This window comes from Podarcis liolepis (genome assembly GCF_965112155.1).
Source record: "Podarcis liolepis genome assembly, chromosome: 7".
Lineage (NCBI taxonomy): Eukaryota > Metazoa > Chordata > Lepidosauria > Squamata > Lacertidae > Podarcis > Podarcis liolepis.
The window spans coordinates 91,573,003-91,596,355 of record NC_139561.1 but is presented as its reverse complement, the minus strand read 5'-3'; the positions used below and the strand labels follow the sequence as shown (position 1 = coordinate 91,596,355).

The 23,353-nt window shown below is 49.8% G+C and overlaps 1 protein-coding gene and 1 long non-coding RNA gene across 2 annotated transcripts in view; both read right to left on the bottom strand.

The window, feature by feature from the left end:
* LOC310712949 overlaps positions 1-23,353 on the bottom strand; it is a 2,318,697-nt gene that overhangs the window by 1,852,691 nt on the left and 442,653 nt on the right. The window lies entirely within an intron of this gene.
* LOC310712928 (sushi domain-containing protein 4-like) lies at positions 804-19,032 on the bottom strand. The gene is made up of 5 exons (XM_083516396.1): positions 18,839-19,032; positions 14,823-14,970; positions 8,247-8,462; positions 3,740-3,878; positions 804-1,966 (listed from the first exon to the last, which is right to left on the bottom strand). Exons 2-5 carry the CDS (start codon positions 14,923-14,925, stop codon positions 1,627-1,629), a joined length of 798 nt encoding a protein of 265 aa, XP_083372522.1. The 5' UTR covers positions 14,926-14,970; positions 18,839-19,032; the 3' UTR covers positions 804-1,626.

Genomic DNA, 23,353 nt, shown 5'->3' with positions numbered 1-23,353 from the left:
TTACAGAGAAACACGTCTGCTGTCTTCAAACTCCAACAGCAGAGAGTCAAACTCCAACTCCTGTACTTCCTGTACAGCTCAAATTACACTCTGAGCTAAATCCGGTGCCCTCTGCACTGTGAATAGACTGTCCCTCTGTTCCCACGGTACAGTCCCAACATTCCCATCATGTTTTGCTTTCCAGCCAGCTGCAGCTCGCTGCCGCATTGCATTGCATCCATATCGTAACAGGGTTAGGGTGTTGAGCCTCCCCCAAGAACCAGTATTGGGGCCTGTGCTTTGAAACTGGTTCATAGACGATTTGGAGTGGAGCAGTGTGAGGTGACCAGCTTTGCTGACGGCACTAAATTATCGGAACGGAACGAGATTGCAAAGAGCTCCAAAAGGAGCTATCCAAACCGAGCCAACGGGCAGCAAAATGGGCAAAGGCAATTCAACGTAAGCGAGGGCAAAGTGATGCCCGTTGGAGCAAAAATATAATAATGTTCATTTGACATGTATCCTTGTGGAGTCTGAACTGGAAGTGGGGGGCCGGGAACAATGGCATTATGACACCAGCAGTTTCATTTTTCACTTCCTTTCCTAATGATCCCTCACATGGAATTTGCCTTTTTCCCGGCTACTGCACACGGGGTCGACATCTAGATAACCAGCCGTTCAGAAACAATTTGTAATCGGTACATTAAGGGGGACTTTCTACACCCCCAAAACTCATCCCGGTCCAGACTTTAACACTTTGCAGATTTATTTATTTTTCTAAAAAGTCCACACGCTCAAGGCAGATGCAAAAATTAGTCCACAAGTGTAGAATGAACAAAGTTTTAATTGTTTTTTAAAAATAAATCTCTGAAAATGACAAACAGCATTCAAAAGTATATCGGAGAGTGTACACTCAGACAACATGGGGCGATTAACCCAGAGTTCTTGCAAATGTCAATACTGCTTTCGGGCTGGCCTCTTCAGCAAAGTCACAAGTCTGCTCCTGCAGAACCAAATTCAGCGGAGGGAGTCAACATATGAACAGTTCCCCCGAACCATTTGGGCCAAGACTTCCATCCGTTACTGGGGCAAGGGACCAGTGAGGGGCAGGTCCAAACTGGTCCCCTTGAGGCACCCAGTGCAGCCTCCAAGCTGCGTGATTTCTGAGCTCAGCAGGCAAGGAAGGCTTTGGAGAGAAGGAATTATGAGTTTCCCCCATATCCACACACTCACGTTTTGCTTTGGGAAATAAAATGAATTAAGGAAAAGGCTTTAAAAGAAAATTAAAACGTAAATTAAGAAAAAAACAACCACCAAACAAACCGAGAATTCTCAGGACAGAATTCCTAGTTGCGTCCCGGCACGGAAAACCAACCAGCCTATTGAATCTGCAATATGGCTCCACTGCCACGGGGCCATTGGCCGGGGTGTTAAGTCAGTCCCTCATTGGCGGATGCATCGCCCCGCCCACCACAGCCCTCCAATAGCAGCATTTGATCAGGGAGGGGCAGGGCTTCCTTGGGGCACCCCCGTAATTCTCGCCCCCCTCCAAGATTGTACAGGGAGCCACTTGGGAAAGGGTGGAGGGGAAAAGGAAGGAAGGAAATGTGGCTCCAAGGCGGATCAACAAAAGCGCTGCAAGCTTGGCTAAGGACCGTTCTTCTTTCCAACACCCGGGGGCAAGAGCGATGTGGGGAGCTGGGAGGGTGACTCTCTTCCTGGGGCAGGTCCCGATCCAGCAGAAGCTGCCACCAAGGAGTCCTCGTAGGAAGGGGGCTCCTCTCCGAGGCCGCAGAGATCTGGGGGGGCCCAGGCTTCCTGGGAAAGGACCAGAGGGGTTGGGCCCTGCGCCCCCGGAGGCGAGGGGCACCCCGTGTGACCGTAGACGGCTTCTTCATACGAGGGGAGGGGGCCTCCGCTGCAGTCCAGTCCGGGCACGTCAAGCTCTTCCACTTGCTCCAACGGGTCGTCCAGGGGCTCGTAGGAACTGGGGGGGGGGGGGAAATGGCAGTGTGAGGGTATTTGAAACCAAAGTTCTGTACAAGCCCGAGCAAAGCGTGACCCCCGCAGCTTGCAAAAGGGAGGAAGGGTGTGTAAAGAGGACCCATCTATTCGTTTTAAAAAAATACAGTGGTGCCTCACAAGACGAAATTAATCCGTTCCGCGAGTTTCTTCGTCTTGCGGTTTCTTCGTCTTGCGAAGCACGGCTATTAGCGGCTCAGCGGCTTTAAGAAAAAGGAAACAAACTCGCAAGACGTTTCGTCTTGCGAAGCAAGCCCATAGGGAAATTCGTCTTGCGGAACGACTCAAAAACGGAAAACTCTTTCGTCTTGCGGGGCACCACTGTATCTCTATACAGCTATTCATTAAAAAAAAAAAGTATAGAGTATGTTATAAGATTTTTAAGGTGTCAAATATAGAATAAATACAGTGGTACCTCAGGTTAAGAACTTAATTTGTTCGGGAGGTCCGTTCTTAACCTGAAACTGTTCTTAACCTGAGTTACCACTTTAGCTAATGGGGCCTCCTGCTGCTGCTGCACAATTTCTGTTCTCATCCTGAAGCAAAGATCTTAACCCGAGGTAATAGTTCTGGGTTAGTGGAGTTTGTAACCTGAAGTGTATGTAACCTGAAGTGTATGTAACCTGAAGTGTATGTAACCTGAGGTACCACTGTATTCATAAATGCACACATATCTAAATATATGAGCCATGTGTCTGAAATCATAGGGGAGAGCAATCCTAAAGCCATTTTGACTCTCCCAATGACCTCAAATATTCCTTTGCAAGGAGGGAGGCAAATGGGGTAAGTCTTCCCATTGTCTTTTTGCTTGCAAATCCTGCCTTAAGGGCGTATTTGTGTATGAATAGGGTGAGCCTGTGACCTGCATTCAGGAACTAAACTATTAACCATCACAAAAGAATGGCCAGGGTGAGCAGGTAATGCAATCGGTGACCATTGCCAGGTATCCTGGCAGACAGGATTTCTGCTGTAGATCGCCTCCTTCTGTGATGTATGTATGATGTTTTTGGGGGTGGTCTTGGGCTACAGGGTGGGCAATTTCAAGAGTCTATATAAGGGCTCGCGCACCATTGTTCTGGGTTCTTCCTCCTTCGTGTGGTGAGTGGGGACCCTGTTGCAACAGTTTAATAAAGATCAGGCTTACTAGCTGCTTTGCTTCTCAATATTCTCTGGTTGGCCTCTGTTATTTTCTCCTACCAATAGGGAACCCACTTAAGGACTCTGTACGGGCCTTGGATACCCAATAAGAGAAAGGGAGCAGTTGCTGTTTTTTCTTGTAATACAGCAAACATAAATGTAAAGGGACCCCTGACCGTTAGGTCCAGTCGTGACTGACTCTGGGGTTGCGGCGCTCATCTCGCTTTACTGGCCGAGGGAGCCGGCGTACAGCTTCCAGGTCATGTGGCCAGCATGAGTAAGCCGCTTCTGGCGAACCAGAGCAGCGCACGGAAACGCCGTTTACCTTCCCGCTGGAGCGGTACCTATTTATCTACTTGCACTTTGACGTGCTTTCGAACTGCTAGGTGGGCAGGAGCAGGGACCGAGCAACAGGAGCTCACCCCATTGCGGGGATTCGAACCGCCGACCTTCTGATCGGCAAGTCCTAGGCTCTGTGGTTTAACCCACCGCACCACCCGCATCCCTAATACAGTAAACATACTGTATAATAAATACAGTTCAACAGTGGAAGGTAGCAGACTACAAACAGGATCCACTCTTGGAGTTTGCCCAGGCTCACCTGAGGCAGCGGCAGAAGTGGAGTCTCGTCTTCAGGAGGACGCAAGCCACAACCGTCACCAGGATGGCGGAAAAGATCACGGCGGCAGCCAGCACCATGGGGACGGAGGCCACGGAGAGGAAGGCGTCAGGACGCGGAGCTGCAAGGGTTGGGTGGGGAGGCAGGAGAGATTTAATGGACACCCTTAGGAAGGTGGGAAATTGTTGGTTAAGGACTGCGGGTATCAGTGCCCAAAACTAAACAGGGAGGGCAGACCTACACAGATGGATGAATAAGGCAAGCTGCTTCTTGGTCGGTCAAGGTTAGGGCAAGAGGTGTCAAAAATGTCTGCCACCCAAACACTGAGATCATTTCGCTGCTGGAATATCATCAAACTTAGACCATGAGTAGGTAAACTAAGGTCCTGGGGTTGGATCCGGCCCAATCACCTTCTAAATCTGGCCCGCGGATGGTCCGGGAATCAGCATGTTTTTACATGAGTAGAATGTTTGCTTTTATTTAAAATGCATCTCTGGCTAATTGGCGGGGCATAGGAATTCGTTCTTTTTTTTTCTTTTCAAAATATAGTCCGCCGCGCCCCCCCCCCCAAGGCCTGAGGGACAGTGGACTGGCCCCCTGCTGAAAGTTTTCTGACCCCTGTCTTAGACCACTCTGAGGATGATAACACACAAGGTCAGCAGCAACAATAAACAGCAACCATCGCTGTCAGGGGTTCAGAGACAGAGGCACAGGTGAGGGGGGAGACGGAGAGCGATGAGGAAGAATCCCAGGACAGTGAGGAAGAGGATGACAATGACTTGAGGTCTTCCATGAGTCTCTCAAGTGAATCGGAGGATTCTCAGGAGGGGGCGCCCCTAGTCAGGACAAGGGGGGTCACAGGGGGGACCTGCCAGGAGCAGGGAAGCAGCAGGGAAACCCCGAGTGGGAGTGGGAGATCGGGGCCGGCTTCCCAGCAGGAACGAAGTGAAGAGAGGGGAGTTCCCAGTGTGATACACGGAGCGGAGCAGGAAAGAGACAGGGGAAGGAGATCGGGGCAGGACGTCCTGCCGGAAGGGGCGGAGAGTAGTACAGGGAGTAGTGTAAGTGTCAAGAGGAAGGTCAGGGGTAGCGAACGCGCGCCAAGTTTAAATGTGGAGGCGCGCGGAAATGCAGAGAGCCCGGAGGAGGAGCCTAGCCCCAAAGCACGAAGGAGGGGGGAACAGGCATCTGAGGAATCCGCTTCAGGAGAGAGCAGGAGGGCAGGAACCCAGGGGGGCAGAAAGACCCTGCGGAAAAGGAAAGACAGGAAGAGGTGGTCTAGCACAAGCCTCTTAAGCTGGTGTAGGGGCGGGACCGATTCAGAGGGGACTTCAAACGTCTAGGCTAAGAGACGCGGGGCTGCGCGCCTCGGTTGTGGTACCAATAATGAACTGCAATAAACATCCTTGTATATAAGAAGAACTTGGCGTTGGTCTTTTGTGAGCTGAGACCTGAGGCAGCCCTGACAATCGCTATAGCAGCACAACAGTCACCCACTGCTGTCAATAGGCCAAGAACTCTGTTGGACTCAAAAGCTTGCATACTTGAAAGTTGGCTCGCTAAGTGCCCCAACCCAATCCTAAGCAACTTTGCGTAGCAGACAAGCCTCTCAAATAAACTGGACCCAAATAAATGCAAATCTGAATGAGTCTGAATTCATATCCCTGGGATTAAAATTTGAACACTCGCTTTTCAGTGGCTGTAGGAAAAGCCAATCTGGTGCCCTGCAAATGTTGCTGGACTGCAAGTCGCCTCATCATCCCTGAGCCCAACTGTTATGTACTGAGTTGAAGAGGATCCAGAATGCAGCAATCTGATTGGTCCTAGAACAATTGGATTCAGAATGCAGCAGTCTGATTGGTCCACAGGAGCCACCCAATCCAGCTCCAGGTGGAAGTGAATCCACAACCTGATTGGCCTACAGGAGAATCCTGGAATTAGCCAATCAGGTGTGGCCCAATGTGTAAATAATGTATATAAAGCAGATATTGTGGGGGAACTTCCATTCCTCCTCCTCACCACTATGAGCTGAATAAAGAGCATGAAATCAAGTCTCAACTCCGAATATATTTCACCAGCAATCCTCTGCAAAGTCAGATTCTTCCTCTCCTTGGCAGCTAATGCTAACTGTGGGTGACAGAGTGAACTGCTGTTGCGGTTCTGTCCACAAGGTGGCAACCAAACCGGTGGAGAGGCTTGAATTCTGAGCCCAGGGAATCCGAATTTTGCATCTTGCATGAATGGCACTCAGGACTGGGCCACGACACAGATTTGGAAAATAAGGGACCAGCAGCCTCAAAAATAAGGGATCAGCAGCCAAAATAAGGGATTTTCCAAGGGGCACAGGTACGTTCAACTTCTGAGCCCCTCTGAGCCAAAGGCAGAAAGCCCAGCCAGCAGCCAAACGAAGCCTCAAGCGGTGGTTCCCACAGCGCAGCAACCCGGGCAAAGGGGATGCAGCAAGGAAAACCACCGTCACCTCTCCGCTGGGAAGCACTGAGCAAAGGCGAGTCCCCAGGCAAGACGGCCGGTTTGATTGGCACAAGGCATGCAAGCTCCACCCCCCAGTCGTTCTCAGACTCCTTATTGGGTGAGCAACGCAGCCAAGCAACACAGTTGGAGCCTCCCTCCTCCCTGGCCGGCAGGGAGGGAGGGAGAGGAGCTGCTTCCTTTGAAACCCGGGAAATTTAAGGGACATCATCAATAAGGGACAGCAGCGGGACACGGCGCTGGGATAAGGGACTTTCCCGCCAAATAAGGGACGGTTGACAGCTATGGCTGGATCAGGCCAGCAGCCCACCAAGTCCAGCATCCTATTTTTGCAGTGGCCAAGGAGATGCCCTATTGGGGTGGACATGTGAGAAAACAAAACAGTTTTGGGAACAGATTTATAACGAATTGAAAAAGATATTTAAATACACTTTCCCAAAAAGCCGGAAGCTTTCTTGCTAGGTCTGATGGGAAAGCAAATAGAAAAAGCAGATCAAAGGTTATTTACGTATGCTACGACTGCTGCCAGAACTTTGTTAGCCCAAAATTGGAAAGTACCAGAATTACTAACAATAGAGGAGTAGAGGCAGACGAAGATGGTGGATTATGCAGAACTAGCAAAACTGACCTGCAGGATCCGAAATCAGGAGAAAACAAAATTCCAAAAAGATTCGAGCAAATTTATGGAGTACATAAATAATAACTGTAGAAATTTGAAGACTCTGGCAGGACTGAAATAAATCTTACGATGTAGATAGGATTGGATACAATAAGAAACTGTGGAAAAGTAACTGACATAAGAAAACCTGTTGAAGGGAGGGAAGGAAGTCAGCGCTCAGCAGAGTGTGGGGAAAGAATGTGGGGAAATGATTGTTGGATTTTACTGTATTTTGTTTGTTTGTATTAAATGAAACACCAATAAAAAGCACTAAAAATAATAATAGGAGATGCCCCAGTGGGAAACATGAGCAAGAGTCCAGCACAAGAGCCCTCTACTCTCCTGGAGTTTCCAGCAATTGGGACACAGAAGAACAGCCATCCTGGCTAAAGGTAAAGGTAAAGGTACCCCTGCCCGTACGGGCCAGTCGTGACCGACTCTAGGGCTGTGCGCCCATCTCACTTAAGAGGCAGGGGGCAAGCGCTGCCCGGAGACACTTCCGGGTCACGTGGTCAGCGTGACGAAGCTGCTCTGGCGAGCCAGCACCAGCGCAGCAAACGGAAATGCCATTTACCTTCTCGCTATAAAGCGGTACCTATTTATCTACTTGCACTTAGGGGTGCTTTCGAACTGCTAGGTGGGCAGGAGCTGGGACCGAAAGACGGGAGCTCACCCCGTCGCGGGGATTCGAACCGCCGACCATGAGATCGGCAAGCCCTAGGCGCTGAGGTTTTACCCACAGCGCCACCCGCGTCCCTGGCTAGGAGCCATCAATAGCCCTCTCCTCCTCCATAAATCCTGTATCAGTGAGTTCCACAGTTTAACTATGCGTTTGACAAAGGAAGACTTGCTTTTGTCTGCCCCAAATTTTCCAACGATCAACTTCACTAGGCGCCCACAAATTCTACGGTTACATGACAGGGAGAAAAGTCCCTTTATCGTTTTATAAACTCCCATCCTGCCCCCTCTTCCTTGCCTTTTCTCTAAACCAGGGTTTCCCAAACCTTGGGTCTCCAGCTGCTCTTTTTGGACTACAACTCCCATCATTCCTAGCTAACAGAACCAGTGATCAAGGATGATGGGAACCGTAGTCCAAAAACAGCTGGGGACCCAAGGTTCAGGAAACTCTGGACTAACCTTTTTTTTTAAAGCACAAGATGCCACAAACTTCCTTTGCAGGGGAGTCAGTCGAAGCCTCAAGGGGCTGTTCACGCAGTTGGGTCATCTCTGATTTGGCAAACCGGATACACAAATTATTCTTCTCTTTGCATTTTTATTCTGGGTATGGGGCAGAGAGAGAGAGAGAGAGAGAGAGAGAGAGAAAGAGGTCACAACACTTACTTCCTGGGGGCATGCAAGCGAGGTCTCTCAGCATATTCCACTGCCCTCCTCGGCAGAAGGCGAGGGCTGGCAGGCTGGTCGTGACATATCCAGGTAGGCAGTAGAATTCCAGCACTGTTTCAGGTCCGAACAGGTCCGAGTCTGGAAGAGGCTCCTGGCACAGGGGGGCCTGACATCGGTAGGCACTGTGAGCAGGCGGTTCTGGTGGTCTACACCCTGGGGTCAGAGGGAAAAGCAGAGGGGAAGGATGTAAAGGAGCGCAAAGGAAATGGGCAAACCCAAAATCCACAAGTGTGTTTGGTGGCCCAGTTCCTGAGCCATCAGAAACAGATACCTTGCAACAGGCCCTAAAAGGATATTAAAGTACGTTTCTGAGCACAATTCAAAGTGTTGGTGCTGACCTTTAAAGCCCTAAACGGCCTCGGTCCAGGATACCTGAAGGAGCGTCTCCACCCCCATCGTCCAACCCGAACACTGAGGTCCAGCGCCGAGGGCCTTCTGGCGGTTCCCTCATTGCGAGAAGCCAAGTTACAGGGAACCAGGCAGAGGGCCTTCTTGGTGGTGGCACCCGCCCTGTGGAACACCCTCCCACCAGATGTCAAAGAGAAAAACAGCTACCAGACTTTGAGAAGACATCTGAAGGCAGCCCTCTTTAGGGAAGCTTTTAATGTTTAATAGACTATTGTATTTTAATATTCTGTTGAAAGCCACCCAGAGTGGCTAGGTAAGCCCAGCCAGATGGGCGGGGTATAAATAATGAATTATTATTATTATTAAAAATAGCTTGCATAAGGCATCTAAGAAGTCGAGAGAATCATCCAGACAAGCTGGGACAACTCAGTCGGTAGAGCATGAGGCTCTTAATCTCAGAGTTGTGGGTTCAAGTCCAACGCTGGGGGGGGAAGATTCCTGCTTTGAAGGGGTTGGGCTAGATGACCTTTGGTGTCCCCTTTCAATGCTATGATTCTATAACTTCTGTGACAATTTCAAAGTGCTGGTTATGACCTATAAAGCCCTCGTCCAGCTTTTCCCAAACGTTTGGGGGCCACTGCCCCCACCTTGGTTCTATAAACTCATCCCCATACCCCTCACACTAAATCTACAAAAAGCATTATTCAGACTAGCGGTTAGCAGAACACACTAAGGAATATAATCACGCAATAAAATTCAAAAGAGTACCAATTAGTTGCCCATTTTTTGAAAAAGTCAATCAAAACGACTTTGTTTAACGAATTCAACAAAAGAGATTAACTTGATCCAATGATAGCAGCTTTTCAAAGCCTGGAAGTTGTGTACCCCTCCAGGATCCCACCCCCCACCCCGCTGCCCCCTTACCTCTCAGTGTCCCCCTAAGTAATCCTACTGCCCCCCCAACTTTGGGAGCCATCTCGTCCCCTGTCGTCCCCTTCTCCTTGGGCCTTCCATCTTTCCCAGCATCAGGGTCTTTTCCAGGGAGTCTTCTCTTCTCATGAGGTGGCCAAAGTCTTGGAGCCTCAGCTTCAGGATCTGTCCTTCCAGTGAGCACTCAGGGCTGATTTCCTTCCTTCCTTCAGAATGGAGAGGTTGGATCTTCTTGCAGTCCATGGGACTCTCAAGAGTCTCCTCCAGCACCATAATTCAAAAGCATCCATTCTTCGGCGATCAGCCTTCTTTATGGTCCAGCTCTCACTTCCATGCATCACTACTGGGAAAACCATCACTTTAACTATACAGACCTTTGTTGGCAAGGTGATGTTTCTGCTTTTTAAGATGCTGGGAAGATCATATCTCCCTATAATTCAGGCTGAGGAGCAGTCCAAGGTGAGATTCATGGCTGAGGAGGGATTCGAACCCTGGTCTCTCCCAGGCCCAAGTCCAAGACTCTAACCTTTTCGGCCGTGGCCCTGGCCTGGTGGAATGCTCTGTCACAAGAGACTAGAGCCCTGCAGGATCTGACATCTTTCCGCAGGGCCTGGAAGATGGAGCTGTTCCGCCAGGCCTTTGGGCAGGATGCAGTTTGACTTATGTACTTTCCTTTGTATAAAACAAGCCCAAAGGAGGTCCCCAACCCGCTCACAGGTCCTTGTTTGCTCAGTGGAAGCAGCTGGTCCTGGCAAGTATTAACCACTTTCAACTCCAACCTGATTAATTGCCACCTGCCCAGATTTTAACTCGTCTGAATTAATTTAAAGATGTATTTTAACTAATTGATGTCTGTTTTTATGCATATTGTGTTGTTTTTATGATGTTAGCCACTCTTGGCCAGGGAGGGCGGGATACAAATAAATTTATTATTGTTATTATTATTATTATTATTATTATTATTATTATTATTATTATTATTATTATCAACCACTGTGGAATTGTAGAGTTGGAAGGGACACCGAGGGTCATCCATTCCAACCCCCTGCAATGCAGAAATCTTTCATCCAATGTGGGGTTCAAACCCACAACTCTGAGATAAATGATCTCACGCTCTGCCAACCGAGCCAAAATATATCAAACACTCATCATTGCAAAGATCACAATTGGCAGAGGGTTATATATGATCTTGGCAGCTCAAGTGATAGTAATTGCTACTCGGTGGAAAACAGCCCAAAATCTTGCACCAGATGCTTGGGAACCACTCACTCTGGAATGTAGCCACGCTGGAGAAAATTAGCCATCATTTGAGATTTCAACAGGGACTAGAACCTCCAGACGCTTTTTAAATGACTTGGCAGCCCCTCCTTACATCTACAACGAAATCATCATTTTCAAAACTTCCCTTGTCACACGCCTGGCAAATCTGGAAGTAGACTTGATAATCAGATAATGATGATATTATTTACATGGGGTTTTTGTGTGTGTTATTTTAAGCCATGCCATGTGCAAGTGCTCTACTCATTCTACATGCCTCATTCTATAGTCTTGTTTCTCAACTTTCCATTTTCCTCTGCTCCTGTAATTGTTCCCTGTTTTATAAACATTTAACAATGTGTATTAAACAAGTCCAACCCCTGCAATGTTTCCAGTATTGTATTCAGAGCCAGGGTGGTGTAATGGTTATAGTGATCAACTGACTATGACCTGGGAGGACGCGGGTGGCGCTGTGGGTTAAACCACAGAGCCTAGGACTTGCCGATCAGAAGGTCGGCGGTTCGAATCCCCGCGACGGGGTGAGCTCCCGTTGCTCAGTCCCTGCTCCTGCCAACCTAGCAGTTCGAAAGCACGTCAAAGTGCAAGTAGATAAATAGGTACCGCTCCGGCGGGAAGGTAAATGGCGTTTCCGTGCGCTGCTCTGGTTCGCCAGAAGCGGCTTAGTCATGGTGGCCACATGACCCGGAAGCTGCACAGCAACCCCAGAGTCGGCCACGACTGGACCTAATGATTAGGAGTCCCTTTACCTTTACCTTTAACAATGAAATAAAAAAAAACCGGGGGGGAGGGGGAGAGAAAAGAATTGGCAGAGAGAGTGGGCAATGCCCAGCAGGTCTCGGAAGCTGGAGCACAGAGCGACAAAATAAAGAATTACGTAGCACAACGATACGTCAGAGCTTGGTGCTCTTCCTCATTCTGCGTAACGTCTCGATGTGGCAACACGCAGACAGACACATTGCAAAACATGGGAATCCATGAATTCAGGGTAAAAAAAGGAGGCGCCGCCTTCGCCAAATCTCTTCCCGGTTTTGCACTTCAGCTTCAGCGCTGTTGCTCACAGGAAGTCTACGATCCAACTCCTGTGAGCAAAGCAGTCTCCAGATTCAGCTTGCAACACACCTGTTATTCAAGAAACTTGCAGCAACCCCGTTCTGCAAACGTTTCTGGCGGCTGATGTGCTGGCATGAGGCAAGGCCATGTAGTCCTGGGAATGCAGATGACGAACGGCCTCAGTTGACGGTTTCTGACTGGCGACTCGGCTCTGGACTGGCCGCTTGAGGTTTTGTGCTCCAAGTCGTGCAACGAGGAAAGACCTCAGTTTCCACCTGAGTCCCGTTCCCAAGAGGGGAGAGGGGGCCAGGGGTCTCCCCAGGGAAGCCATCTGCAACAATGTTGTCTAGTTATCTCCCGCTTGGACTACTGCAATGCGCTCTACCTTTGAAGGTGACCCGGAAACTGCAACCAATCCAGAATGCGGCAGCTAGACTGGGGACTGGGAGCGGCCACCGAGACCATGTAACACCGGTCTTGAAAGACCTACATTGGCTCCCAGTACGTTTCCGAGCAACAGTTCAAAGTGTTGGTGTTGACCTTTAAAGCCCTAAATGGCCTAACCCCTTTTAAAAACTAGATTGGTGATCATCACTGCCTCCTGTGGGTGAGAGTTCCATAGTTTAACAATGTGAAGAAGTACCGTATTTTTCGCTCCATAAGACACTTTTTTCTTCCTAAAAAGTAAGGGGAAATGTCTGTGTGTCTTATGGAGCGAATGTGTGGTCCCTGGAGCCGAATTGCCCAGGGGCAAAAAGCAGATCATGCAGTGTTTTTTTTTTAAAGAGGGAAGTGGGTGTTGAAACAAAGCCACTGATCATTTCGGGGAGAGAGATAAGGGACGCTAGAGATAAAGGAGGCTTCCTGGGAGGGGGGAGATAAAGACAGCAAACTTGCAAGGAGAGGAGACAGGAAGACTAAAGCAATGAGGAGAGAAATTAGAAGAAAAGGAGGAGCAAAAAACTGCTCCAGCTAAGGAAAAGACACTAAGGCAGACAAGAGGGAAGGGAATATTGAAAGGAAACAGCTGGTCGGTGGGATCGGGAGGGAGATAAGGGACGCTGATAAAGGAGGCTGCCTGGGAGAGGGGAGGTAAAAGCCCATGGATCCTCAGTATTTTTGCATTGGGTCACCCCAAATTTACCATCAGATTACATGTCTGAGGCCACAGCATGAACCACAAAAATCATACATCCACTGTTTCGTTCAGAATATTTTTTTTCTTGTTTTCCTCCTCTAAAAACTAGGTGCGTCTTATGGAGTGAAAAATACGGCACTTTATCTGCCCTAAATCTTCCAACATTCATTGGATGCCTAGGTTGCCTCTCCAGGCTGAAACAGACCGGCTCCCTCAACCATTCCTCATCAGACTCGGTTTCCTTGATCGTCTCAGTCACCCTCCTCTGCACACAGAATTGCAGAACTGTAGGGTCGGAAGGGATCCTGAGGGTCATCCAGTCTAACCCCAAGCAATGCAGGAACCTCAGCTAAAGCATACATGACAGGCGGGCATCCAACATTCAAGCCTGTCCCATCTTGGTGGGGCAACATCTTCCAGAGGGCAGCAGACCAGCTTGGGGCACGGGGTAGTCGCCGCAGCCAGCATGCCCAATGGCTAGCGACAATGAGCGTCGCTAACGTCTTTAAATCTTTACATTGTTCCTTAATGTACTCTATGAACTTATACCATTCTTCTTTAAATTTACTATCATATTGCTGTCTGATCTTCCCAGTCATTTTCAACATTTCTGCGTAGTCCATCATTTTCACTCTTCCTCGGCTGGCTTTTCCTCTTCCTTCCATCTCTGGCCAAAAAGCATTCTTGCCATTGTCATTGCCTACATAAACAGTCTTTTGGTATTTCTTCTCCTGTAATGTCTATTAAAAAGGCTTTTCGGTTGGTTTGTTTTACAAAAGTTATCTTAAACATTTTTTCCAGTTCATTATATATCATTTCCCCGAACGCTCCAGCCTTTTTGCATGTCCACCACTAATATTGTAGCTAAAAACACAACATACAGCAGAGAAAATTGCATGAAAAAATATATATTTGCACATTTTTTACGGACAAAAAAGTAAAAGTTAAGGAAATTCGTAGCATAACATATTTATGTATAACTGCCTACCAGAAATGCACAAAGCTTCACCTACCACAGCAACCCTTGAATCAATGTGCAATTAATTGCTGCTGCTTTGTATTTTACCGTGTTATCTGCTTCCTTAGTGGGTTACGCAAACCGCTATTCGGAATAATGCTTTTTTTATAGGCAGGTTTATGAGGATGAGTTTACGGAATGGGGATGGGGGGAATTGAAAAAGTCTGGAATCCCAGTGTTTCCCAAACCTTGGGTCTGTCTGTTTTGGGACTACAACTCCCATCATCCCTGGCCACTGGGTAACGAGGGATGATGGGAGTTGTAGTCCAAAAACAGCTGGGGACCCAAGCTGGGGAAACCTTGCTCAGTCTAGACCAGGGGTCTGCAACCTTTAAGACAAAAAGAACCACTTGGACCCGTTTCCGAAGGGGGAAAAAACTGGGAGCCGCAAAACCACTGCGACATTTAAAACAAATATATCTCCGGAGCCGCGATCTGACAGCGGGCGGGAAGGTGACGTCGGGACGGTGCGTGACTAACGCACGCACCGCCCCCATGCGACGTCACAGCCAGTACAGTGCACGCCACAGTGGGGAGTGTCGGGGCGCACAATGCGCCTCCTCCCCTTGCTAGTATCCGCCCCGGAGCCGCAGCAAAGGTGTAAAAGAGCCACATGCGGCTCCGGAGCCGCGGGTTGCAGACCCCTGGTCTAGACAAAGATCCCATCACAGCCATTGATGCCAGAGGATTAAAAACACAGACTACGTAGGAACCGCCAAGGTTGCTCACCCAGCGAATGGCGGGTGCCTACCTTTTCTCCGGAAAGAAAGCCGGGTGTCGCCCAGTGTCACGAGAGCCAGGCAGACGAATAAGCTTCTCATGGTCTTCTCGTGAGAGCAGGACATCTTGAGCATCAGCTCTGGCAAGCGGGGGGAAAGGACAAAGGTCAGCCAAGGACCCTGTGGCAGAGGAAGAGAAGGAACGGATCAATATTTGCACGCCCAAAAAACACCTGGACTCAGCATTCAAGGGCAGGGCTGCTCCACCCTGCGCCAGCTAAGGGACCGTCCGACCAGAACAGGCAGAGGGCACCCAGCTGAGGAAGGCCAATGAAAACAGCCAGTGGGGCATGGAGGGTTTTAAGAGAGTTGGACCTGAGAGAGCAGGGTTCAAATCCCCACTCCCTGGGTGACCTTGGGCCAGTCACCTCCCTCACAGGGTTGTTGGGGGGGTGAAATGGGGAGGAGGAAAACTATGTATATCTTGAGATCCTTGGAAGATAATGGTGGTATATAAAGGCAAGAAGGAAAGAAGGAAAGAAGGAAAGAAAGGAAGGAAGGAAGGAAGGAAGGAAGGAAGGAAGGAAGGAAAAGTTGGGCCCTGGGAGATGGGTTTCTGGACAGGAGTACCGCATTGATCCAATTAATCATTAGCCAGTGCCGGATATACGTCTAAGCTCTAGCTTGGGTCTCCACTCTCTTGGGGGGGGGGGCAAAAAAAATTAAAGGGGAAAAAACTGGATGCACATTTCCAAAATATAAGGTAAAAAACAAATAAGCAATACTTTCTCCCCTTCAGTAGCCCAGGGGTGGCATTCTGCACCAGCTGGAGCCTCCAGACCAGCCCCAAGGACAGCCCTGAAAAGAGCACGTTGCAATAATAAAGGCTGCCAGTGCATGGATCAGCGTGAACAGACCATCCTTGGCCCAGAATACCTGAAGGAGCGTCTCCACGCCCACTGTCCAGCCCGGACACTGAGGTCCAGCTCCAAGGGCCTTATGGCGGTTCCCTCCCTGAGAGAAGTGAGATTACAGGCAACCAGGCAGAGGGCCTTCTCGGTAGTGGCGCCCTCCCTATGGAACATTTTCCAGTCAGATGTCAAGGAAATAAACAACTACTATCTGACTTTTAGAAAACACCTGAAGGCAGCCCTGTTTAGGGAAGTTTTTTAATGTTTGATGTTTTATTGCATTTTTAATATTTTGTTGGAAGCCGCCCAGAGTGACTGGAGAAACCCAGCCAGATGGGTGGGGTATAAATTATTATTATTACTACTACTACTACTACTACTACTACTACTAATTCTGGTGCTGGAGGAGACTCTTGAGAGTCCCATGGACTGCAAGAAGATCAGACCTCTCCATTCTGAAGGAAATCGGCCCTGAGTGCTCACTGGAAGGACAGATCCTGAAGCTGAAACTCCAAGACTTTGGCCACCTCATGAGAAGAGAAGACTCCCTGGAAAAGACCCTGATGTTGGGAAAGATGGAGGGCACAAGGAGAAGGGGACAACAGAGGATGAGATGGTGGGACAGTGTTCTCGAAGCTACCAGCATGAGTTTGACCCAACTGCGGGAGGCAGTGGAAGACAGGAGTGCCTGGCGTGATCTGGTCCAGGGGTCACGAAGAGTCGGACACGGCTAAATGACTAAACAACAATCTATCTAAGCAACGCCTGGGAGCAGCTGTAAGGCTTCTTTCGCCAGAATCCCAACCAGTGTTAAGAAATCAGACACGACTAAATGACTAAAAAACAACAACAACACTACTACTCCAGAGGCCAAGATGGATCCAGGGGCACCCACCCACCCCCAACTCTGAACCTTTCAGAGGGAGCTCAAGCCCACCCTGAACAGGCAACCAGCCCATCTCCTCCAGTCCACCACAGCATCCTGAACACCAGTTTCTGGAAACCACAGGAGGAGAGAATCATTGAAGTGTAGGGTTGGAAGGGACATCCAAAGGTCATCCAGTCCAACCCCCTGAAATGCAGGAATCTCAGATAAAGCATCCCTGGCAGATGGCCACCCAACCTCTGCTTAAATGGCTCCAAGGAAGAAGAGTCCACCACCTCGCGAGGGAGGCTGCTCCACTGTCGAACAGCTCTTACCGTCAGAAAGTGAACCTGTGTTCGGATCCTGCTCTCAGGCAGCCCTTTGGGGCATCTGAGTGGCTGCTGTGAGAACAGGATACTGGCCTAGATGGGCCACTGGCCTGATCCACGCTCTTCTGCCTCCACAGAACAGTCCAGATGAGGCACACTTTCTCCTGACCCCTGCCATTTTCCAGTGAAGAAGTTCTTGAACTCATGAACTTGCCCTGCCTCTTGGGCAAGTTTTAGCCACAGAGGAGTTCCCCGTTTCCTCCAGTTCTCAGAAGTCAGCCCCACTGACTAACCGTGTGGAATGGAAACTCAAGCGTCAGCGAGAAGGCAACAGGGAGCAGCAGCATCTTGGGCTCCGAAAAAGGGCCGCTCTTAAACCCATTTTCCAGCCCGCAGTCAAGGTGCAAGTCTCACTGCGCCGCAAAAACCACAATGCACACACCCCCAGGCTAAGCCAATCAATGGCTCAAAGATGGAGGAGGAGAGAGATGGACTCTGACCAGGGAAGAGTCACGGATTCAAATCCCCCACTAAGCCGTGAAGCTCCCTCGGTGACCTTTGCTCTCTCCCTGGGCTCCAAATCAAACCTGGGGGAGTAAATTCACTGCTTACTACCCAGATGCCAAGGGGGGGAATCTGAAGAAGCAAGAGGATGTTTCCTATTATTATTACTACTACTAGTAGTAGTATTAGTAATACTACTAATAGTACTAATAATAGTACTGTGGTAGCTTGGGTTACAGACGCTTCAGGTTACAGACTCCGCTAACCCAGAAAGATTACCTCAGGGTAAGAACTTTGCTTCAGGATGAGAACAGAAATCATGTGGCCCCATTAGCTAAAGTGGTGCTTCAGGTTAAGAACAGTTTCAGGTTAAGTACAGACCTCCGGAACGAATTAAGTACGTAACCAGAGGTAAAAAGGTAAAGGAACCCCTGACTATTAGGTCCAGTCATAACCAAGTTTGGGGTTGTGGCACTCATCTCGTACTAGTACAGTGGTACCTCAGGTTAAGAACTTAATTCGTTCCGGAGGTCCGTTCTTAACCTGAAACTGTTCTTAACCTGAAGCACCACTTTAGCTAATGGGGCCTCCTGCTGCCGCCGGAGCACGCTATCTGTTCTCATCCTGAAGCAAAGTTCTTAACCTGAAGCACTATTGCTGGGTTAGCAGAGTCTGTAACCTGAAGCGGATGTAACCCGAGGTACCACTGTACTAATACTACTAGTAGTAGCCTATCTCCCTTCATCTGAGGATCCCAGGGCACTTCACAACAGAAAAACACAAAACGAGCAAACAAAATATGCCATAAAACCAAACCACTATCTCCCTTCCCACAAACACATTTCCAGAGCCATCAAAAGTTTATCAACCAAATACCCGGTTGAAGAGAAATGTTTCTTCCGGCACCTAAACATATGCAGTGAAGACACTGACATACACTTAATGCACGGTATATAAGGAGGCGCCCATTTGCCTTTACAATGGAACAGATTTAGTAAGCTTCAGCAAGAGGAGCACATTTGGGCAACGAGCACAAGGTCGAGAGGGGTGTCCTGGCAAAGAACGGGGTATCTTGGCGATGAAAGGCGGTAGAATTTGGGGAGCCGACCCCCCCAGGACCTCTGCGAAAGATGCCTGGATGGATCTACGCTAACAATCGGAGATGATTTTAAGACATACAAAAAGTTAAAACAAGAAGAGAGAGAGGGAGAAACGAGGAAATCCCTCCTTAAGCCCCGGGGCGCTTCAAAGATTGCGCGCTGCGCACCGACCGCGAGGCGCCCGCGGCTTCTGCGCGCCCCTTCCCCAGTCTCCAGTCTCCGCGTAAAGTGCGCGTAAAGCGGCTCTACGGCCTCCTCTGAAGTTGGGAGGTGGGGGGTATGGGGGGGGACAGGAGCTTGGGGGGGCAGGGGAAGGGAAAGGCAACAAGACGAACCCACTTCCAGCGCCGGCGCGCAGATCTCCTCGAAGAAGGTATCCAAAAGCCGCGTGGGAGCGGGAGGTGGATTTAAGTAGGGAGGGGACTCCTCCCTGTGTGGGAGGGGCCGTAGCCAAGCCCCGCCCCTTCTTTGTTTCTCGCGCAGGTAATCCGGATTAGCAGAATCGTCGATTTGGAAGGGAGCGATTTGAGGATCCTCTAGTCCCGTGGTTCGCAACGTGGGGCACAGGGGGGTAATTTGATTTTTAAGGGGGGCAATTCGAAAATAAGTTATTAACAGTTAATATGCCTTTTAGGCTTCCTCCAGGTGAATAGCTCATTTTTTGAATAATAAGAATTATATGTCACAAGGGGGGGCATCAGGATTTTAGAGGTGCTGGGGGGGCATAGCAAAAAAAAAAGTTAGTAACCATTTATCTAGTCCAATCCCTACAAGGCAGGAATATGCATCTGTCCCATATGGGGATCGAACCCGCTATCTTGGCCTCGCCAGCACCACGTTCGCCCCGCAAGAGCCAGCAACCGCCTCCGGCTCCTCTTGACCTTGGGCGCGTCGTTGGGCAACGAACAGACTCCGTAGCTGTCCCGGGTCATTTATTTCTTTGTTGCATTGAAATTTCCCACCATTTCCCCCAAGTGGTCAAGTGGTCCTGCTAGCTAAGGATGATGGGAGTTGTAGTCCATCAAGACCTGGGGACCCGGGGCTGAGAAAGGCTGCTCTGGCGAGGGAGGAGCGTGGGCCAGCCCAGGTGGTGCCGCCCAGATGTGTTGGACCACAACTCCCATCAGCGCAACTCCCAAGGTGGCGCACATCGTTCGAATCTCCCTGTATCTCAACAACAACCCTGCGGGGTAGGTTAGGGCTGAGAGGGGCAGAGTGACGGCCACCCCCCAGGATCACACCCAGGGTGAGCTTTTTGCACCCTGATCTCTCCCAGCTCCCATTCCGGCACTCTAACCCAGCCTTTCCCGGACTTTGGGTCGCCATGTGTTGTTGGACTACAACTCCCATCATCCCTGGCCATTTCCCCCAAGCGGTCAAGTGGTCCTGCTAGCTAAGGATGATGGGAGTTGTAGTCCATCAACACCTGGGGACCCGAGGCTGCTCTGGGGAGGGAGGAGCGCGCCCCAGCCCACGTGGTGCCGCCCAGATGTGCTGGACTACAACTCCCATCAGCCCCAGCCCTCCTGCACCTGGTGCGTGTTCCTCTTTTAAATAAGAGCGCACAGGAGCGCGCCTGGGGATTGCGCAACTCTGGAGCACGCTGCATGCTTCGCTGAGCTTCCGGCTGCTTTTCCTGGAATTTGCCTTGATCTCCCATTATTCTGTTTTTTTGTTGGTGGCTGGGAGGGCAGATTCCACCCCACCCTACCCCACCCCCCGCCGTCCTGAGCGGACCAAATGGCTGCTAAGCCAAAGGAGCTCCTGGGAAGCAGGAAGGGTTCAAGACCAGCTCTCCCTGCCAACATGGGCATGTGAGGCAGTGCGGTGTAGTGGTTAGAGTGTTGGGCTAGGACCCAGGAGAGACCGCGGCTCAAATCCCCGCTCACTGGGTCACAGTCACCACCTCTCTGCCTCGCAGGGCTGTTGTGAGGATAAGAAGATGGGGAGGGGAGAAAACCAGGAACGCCACCTTGAGCTCCTTCGAAAAAGGGTGGACTAGGAAACCGGTAATAAAATGAACCAAGGGCAACATCCCAGTTCTTGGCGGTTAATTCTGCAAAGGAAGATCTTTTCTGCGGCTATTGGTTCGTGCCAACCTGCTTTCATTTTGCACGCACACCCACACACCCCTGGGTTTTGAGTGGGGAGCAAGCATCTCTCCAAGGCGGGCATAGGGAACATGCAGGCCCCCAGGTGTTGCTGAATGGCAACTCACACCCCCAAAACATGACCAGTAAGTAGTCAGGGGTGGAGGGACATTGGGAGTCAAAGGCCACAGGTGAGCCAGGTGTCAGCAGAGCACCTAAGAGCACAGTCCTGCTGGGAATTCAGTGTTAAGGTAAAGGTAAAGGGACCCCTGACCATTAGGTCCAGTCGTGGCCGACTCTGGGGTTGCGGCGCTCATCTCGCTTTATTGGCCGAGGGAACCGGCGTACAGCTTCTGGGTCATGTGGCCAGCATGACTAAGCCGCTTCTGGCGAACTAGAGCAGCGCACGGAAACGCCATTTACCTTCCCGCCAGAGCGGTACCTATTTATCTACTTGCACTTTGACGTGCTTTCGAACTGCTAGGTTGGCAGGAGCAGGGACTGAGCAACGGGAGCTCACCCCGTCGCGGGGATTCGAACCGCCGCCCTTCTGATCGGCAAGGCCTAGGCTCTGTGGGTTAACCCACAGCGCCACCCGTGTCCCAATTCAGTGTTAGAAACTCAGATATATGCTAATCACCAACAGAATGTCTTGGCACCTTTTTCTGCAATGGAGTTTGATTATTATTATTAATTTCATTTCTATACCACGTTGTATTTTAAAGAAAAAAATCTCAAAGCGGTTTACAACACGTTAAAACACCATTCCTGCATGGCTGGGGGTTGGACTAGATGACCCATGGGGGCCCTTCCAACTCTACAATTCTAGGCTCAAATAAAACAATCCAGAATAAACCAAGCTCCCGAGGGAAATATCTCAGATCCTGCTCCAAGCGAAATTTGGTGTTCCCCATATTTGTTTGCCTACCTAATTTATAAAGCTGCCTCATAGCAGGATGACTCTAGGAAGGCAGTGGGGTGCAGTGGTTAGAGCGTTGGACTAGGACCTCGAAGATCAAAAACCCCACTCAGTCGTGAAGCTCATCTGACTCCTTGGAGCCCTCTTAACCTACCTCGGAGGGTCATTGTAGGGTTTAACGTAGGGATGGTGTGAACCATGTACTTATTGGAGAAATGGGTGGGATATAAAAGAAAAAAAAAAAAGCTTTTCTGCTGAGCTGCTTGAGGAGGTTGGAGAGGTCAGTTGCCAACCTGGTACCCAGATATTTCCACATGGTCGCAATTGGACCTATGCCAGTCGCAACACACACACTGGCTGATTTCTTAACACTGGTTGGGATTCTGGCAAAAGAAACTTTACACCCGCTCCTAGGTGTTGCTTAAGTAGATTTGGGTGGGACCTTGATACCAGGTGTTATGTACTGAAGTTCTCACCCTGGGCCAGCAGGGGGATAATTTAGATAGTTTTCACTCAGGTCCACATATGCAAATAGGGGATTGAAAGTGACGTTCAGTGATTGGATAGTTACAGAAAGTGGTTACAGTTGCGTTGTAGTGGAGCTCTGTATAAGCAGGCTGGCTGAACCCTTCAGTTCAGTTCTGTTCTGGCCTGTGAATAAACAAGAGCTGTTTGAAGAATCGCTGTGTCGTCTGATATGTTCACCCACAACTTAACACCTGGAATTCCTTATCTTACCCATTGGGTAGGTGGCAAGCGGAGCACCACAGCCATTGCAGCAGGACTGGAACGCTTGGAGGTGGCTGGGTGCAGAGGAGGGAGAATTACTCCCCCTTTAAATGGCAGCAAAACCAGAATTAACACCTCCCCACATATCTGGGCTCAAAGGTTTTTTTAGTCCTGAGGTATGGGGGCAACCCACCCACCCACCAGACAGCCAGTTCCTTAGAAGGCAGTGGGTTCAAATTTCCGTAGACTCCTGCAACCGCCTTAGCAGCCTATGATGTTTATGTGTCTGAAAGTAGGTCGGTGTCTATGGATGTGGGTGGGCACAAAGGCCACAGAGGGAAATTTCTTTACAACATGAGCAAACTCTTAGAGGAGTCTCTCCTACAAGCCCACGCTTTTTATCTTTATCTTGCTGGGTACCCAAAGCAGGCAGTGAACTGTGTGGTGCAGTTTGGTTGTTAAGAGGACTGGACTACTAGGACCTGGAAGACGAGGGTTCAAATCACTGCTCAGCCATGAAGATTGTTTGGTGACCAATCACCGTCTCTCAGCCTGACCTACCTCACAGGGCTGTTGCCAGGATAAAATGGGGAACAGGAGAACTGTTCCTTGGAGGAAGGTGGAGTATAAATGCGATAAAAATGGCAGTGACTGGAGGTCATGTGATGTTCTGAAACGTGCATATTTACTTTTTATAGGTCAGCGTGCGGCGAGTTACTCAAACTGCTTTAAGTCTCATAGGTAAAGGTAAAGGGACCCCTGACCATTAGGTCCAGTCGTGGTCAACTCTGGGGTTGTGGCGCTCATCTCGCTTTACTGGCCGAGGGAGCCGGCGTACAGCTTCCGTGTCATGTGGCCAGCATGACTAAGCCGCTTCTGGCGAACCAGAGCAGTGCAAGGAAACGCCGTTTACCTTCCCGCCGGAGCAGTACCTATTTATCGACTTGCACTTTGACGTGATTTCGAACTGCTAGGTTGGCAGGAGCAGGGACCGAGCAATGGGAGCTCACCCAGTCGTGGGGATTCGAACCGCGACCTTCTGATTGGCAAGTCCTGGGCTCTGTGGTTTAACCCACAGCGCCACCCGTGTCCCTAATACAGTAAACATACTGTATA

Bases quoted from the DNA above. Each gene is read 5' to 3' on its own strand.
- LOC310712928 (XM_083516396.1), bottom strand. From the start codon at position 14,925: ATGCTCAAGATGTCCTGCTCTCACGAGAAGACCATGAGAAGCTTATTC. The intron at 8,463-14,822 runs GTAGGCACCCGC...CTCTGACCCCAG, and splicing joins GCTTTCTTTCCGGAGAAAAG to GGTGTAGACCACCAGAACCG. The intron at 1,967-3,739 runs GTGAGCCTGGGC...CCCCCCCCCCAG, and splicing joins CACTTCTGCCGCTGCCTCAG to TTCCTACGAGCCCCTGGACG.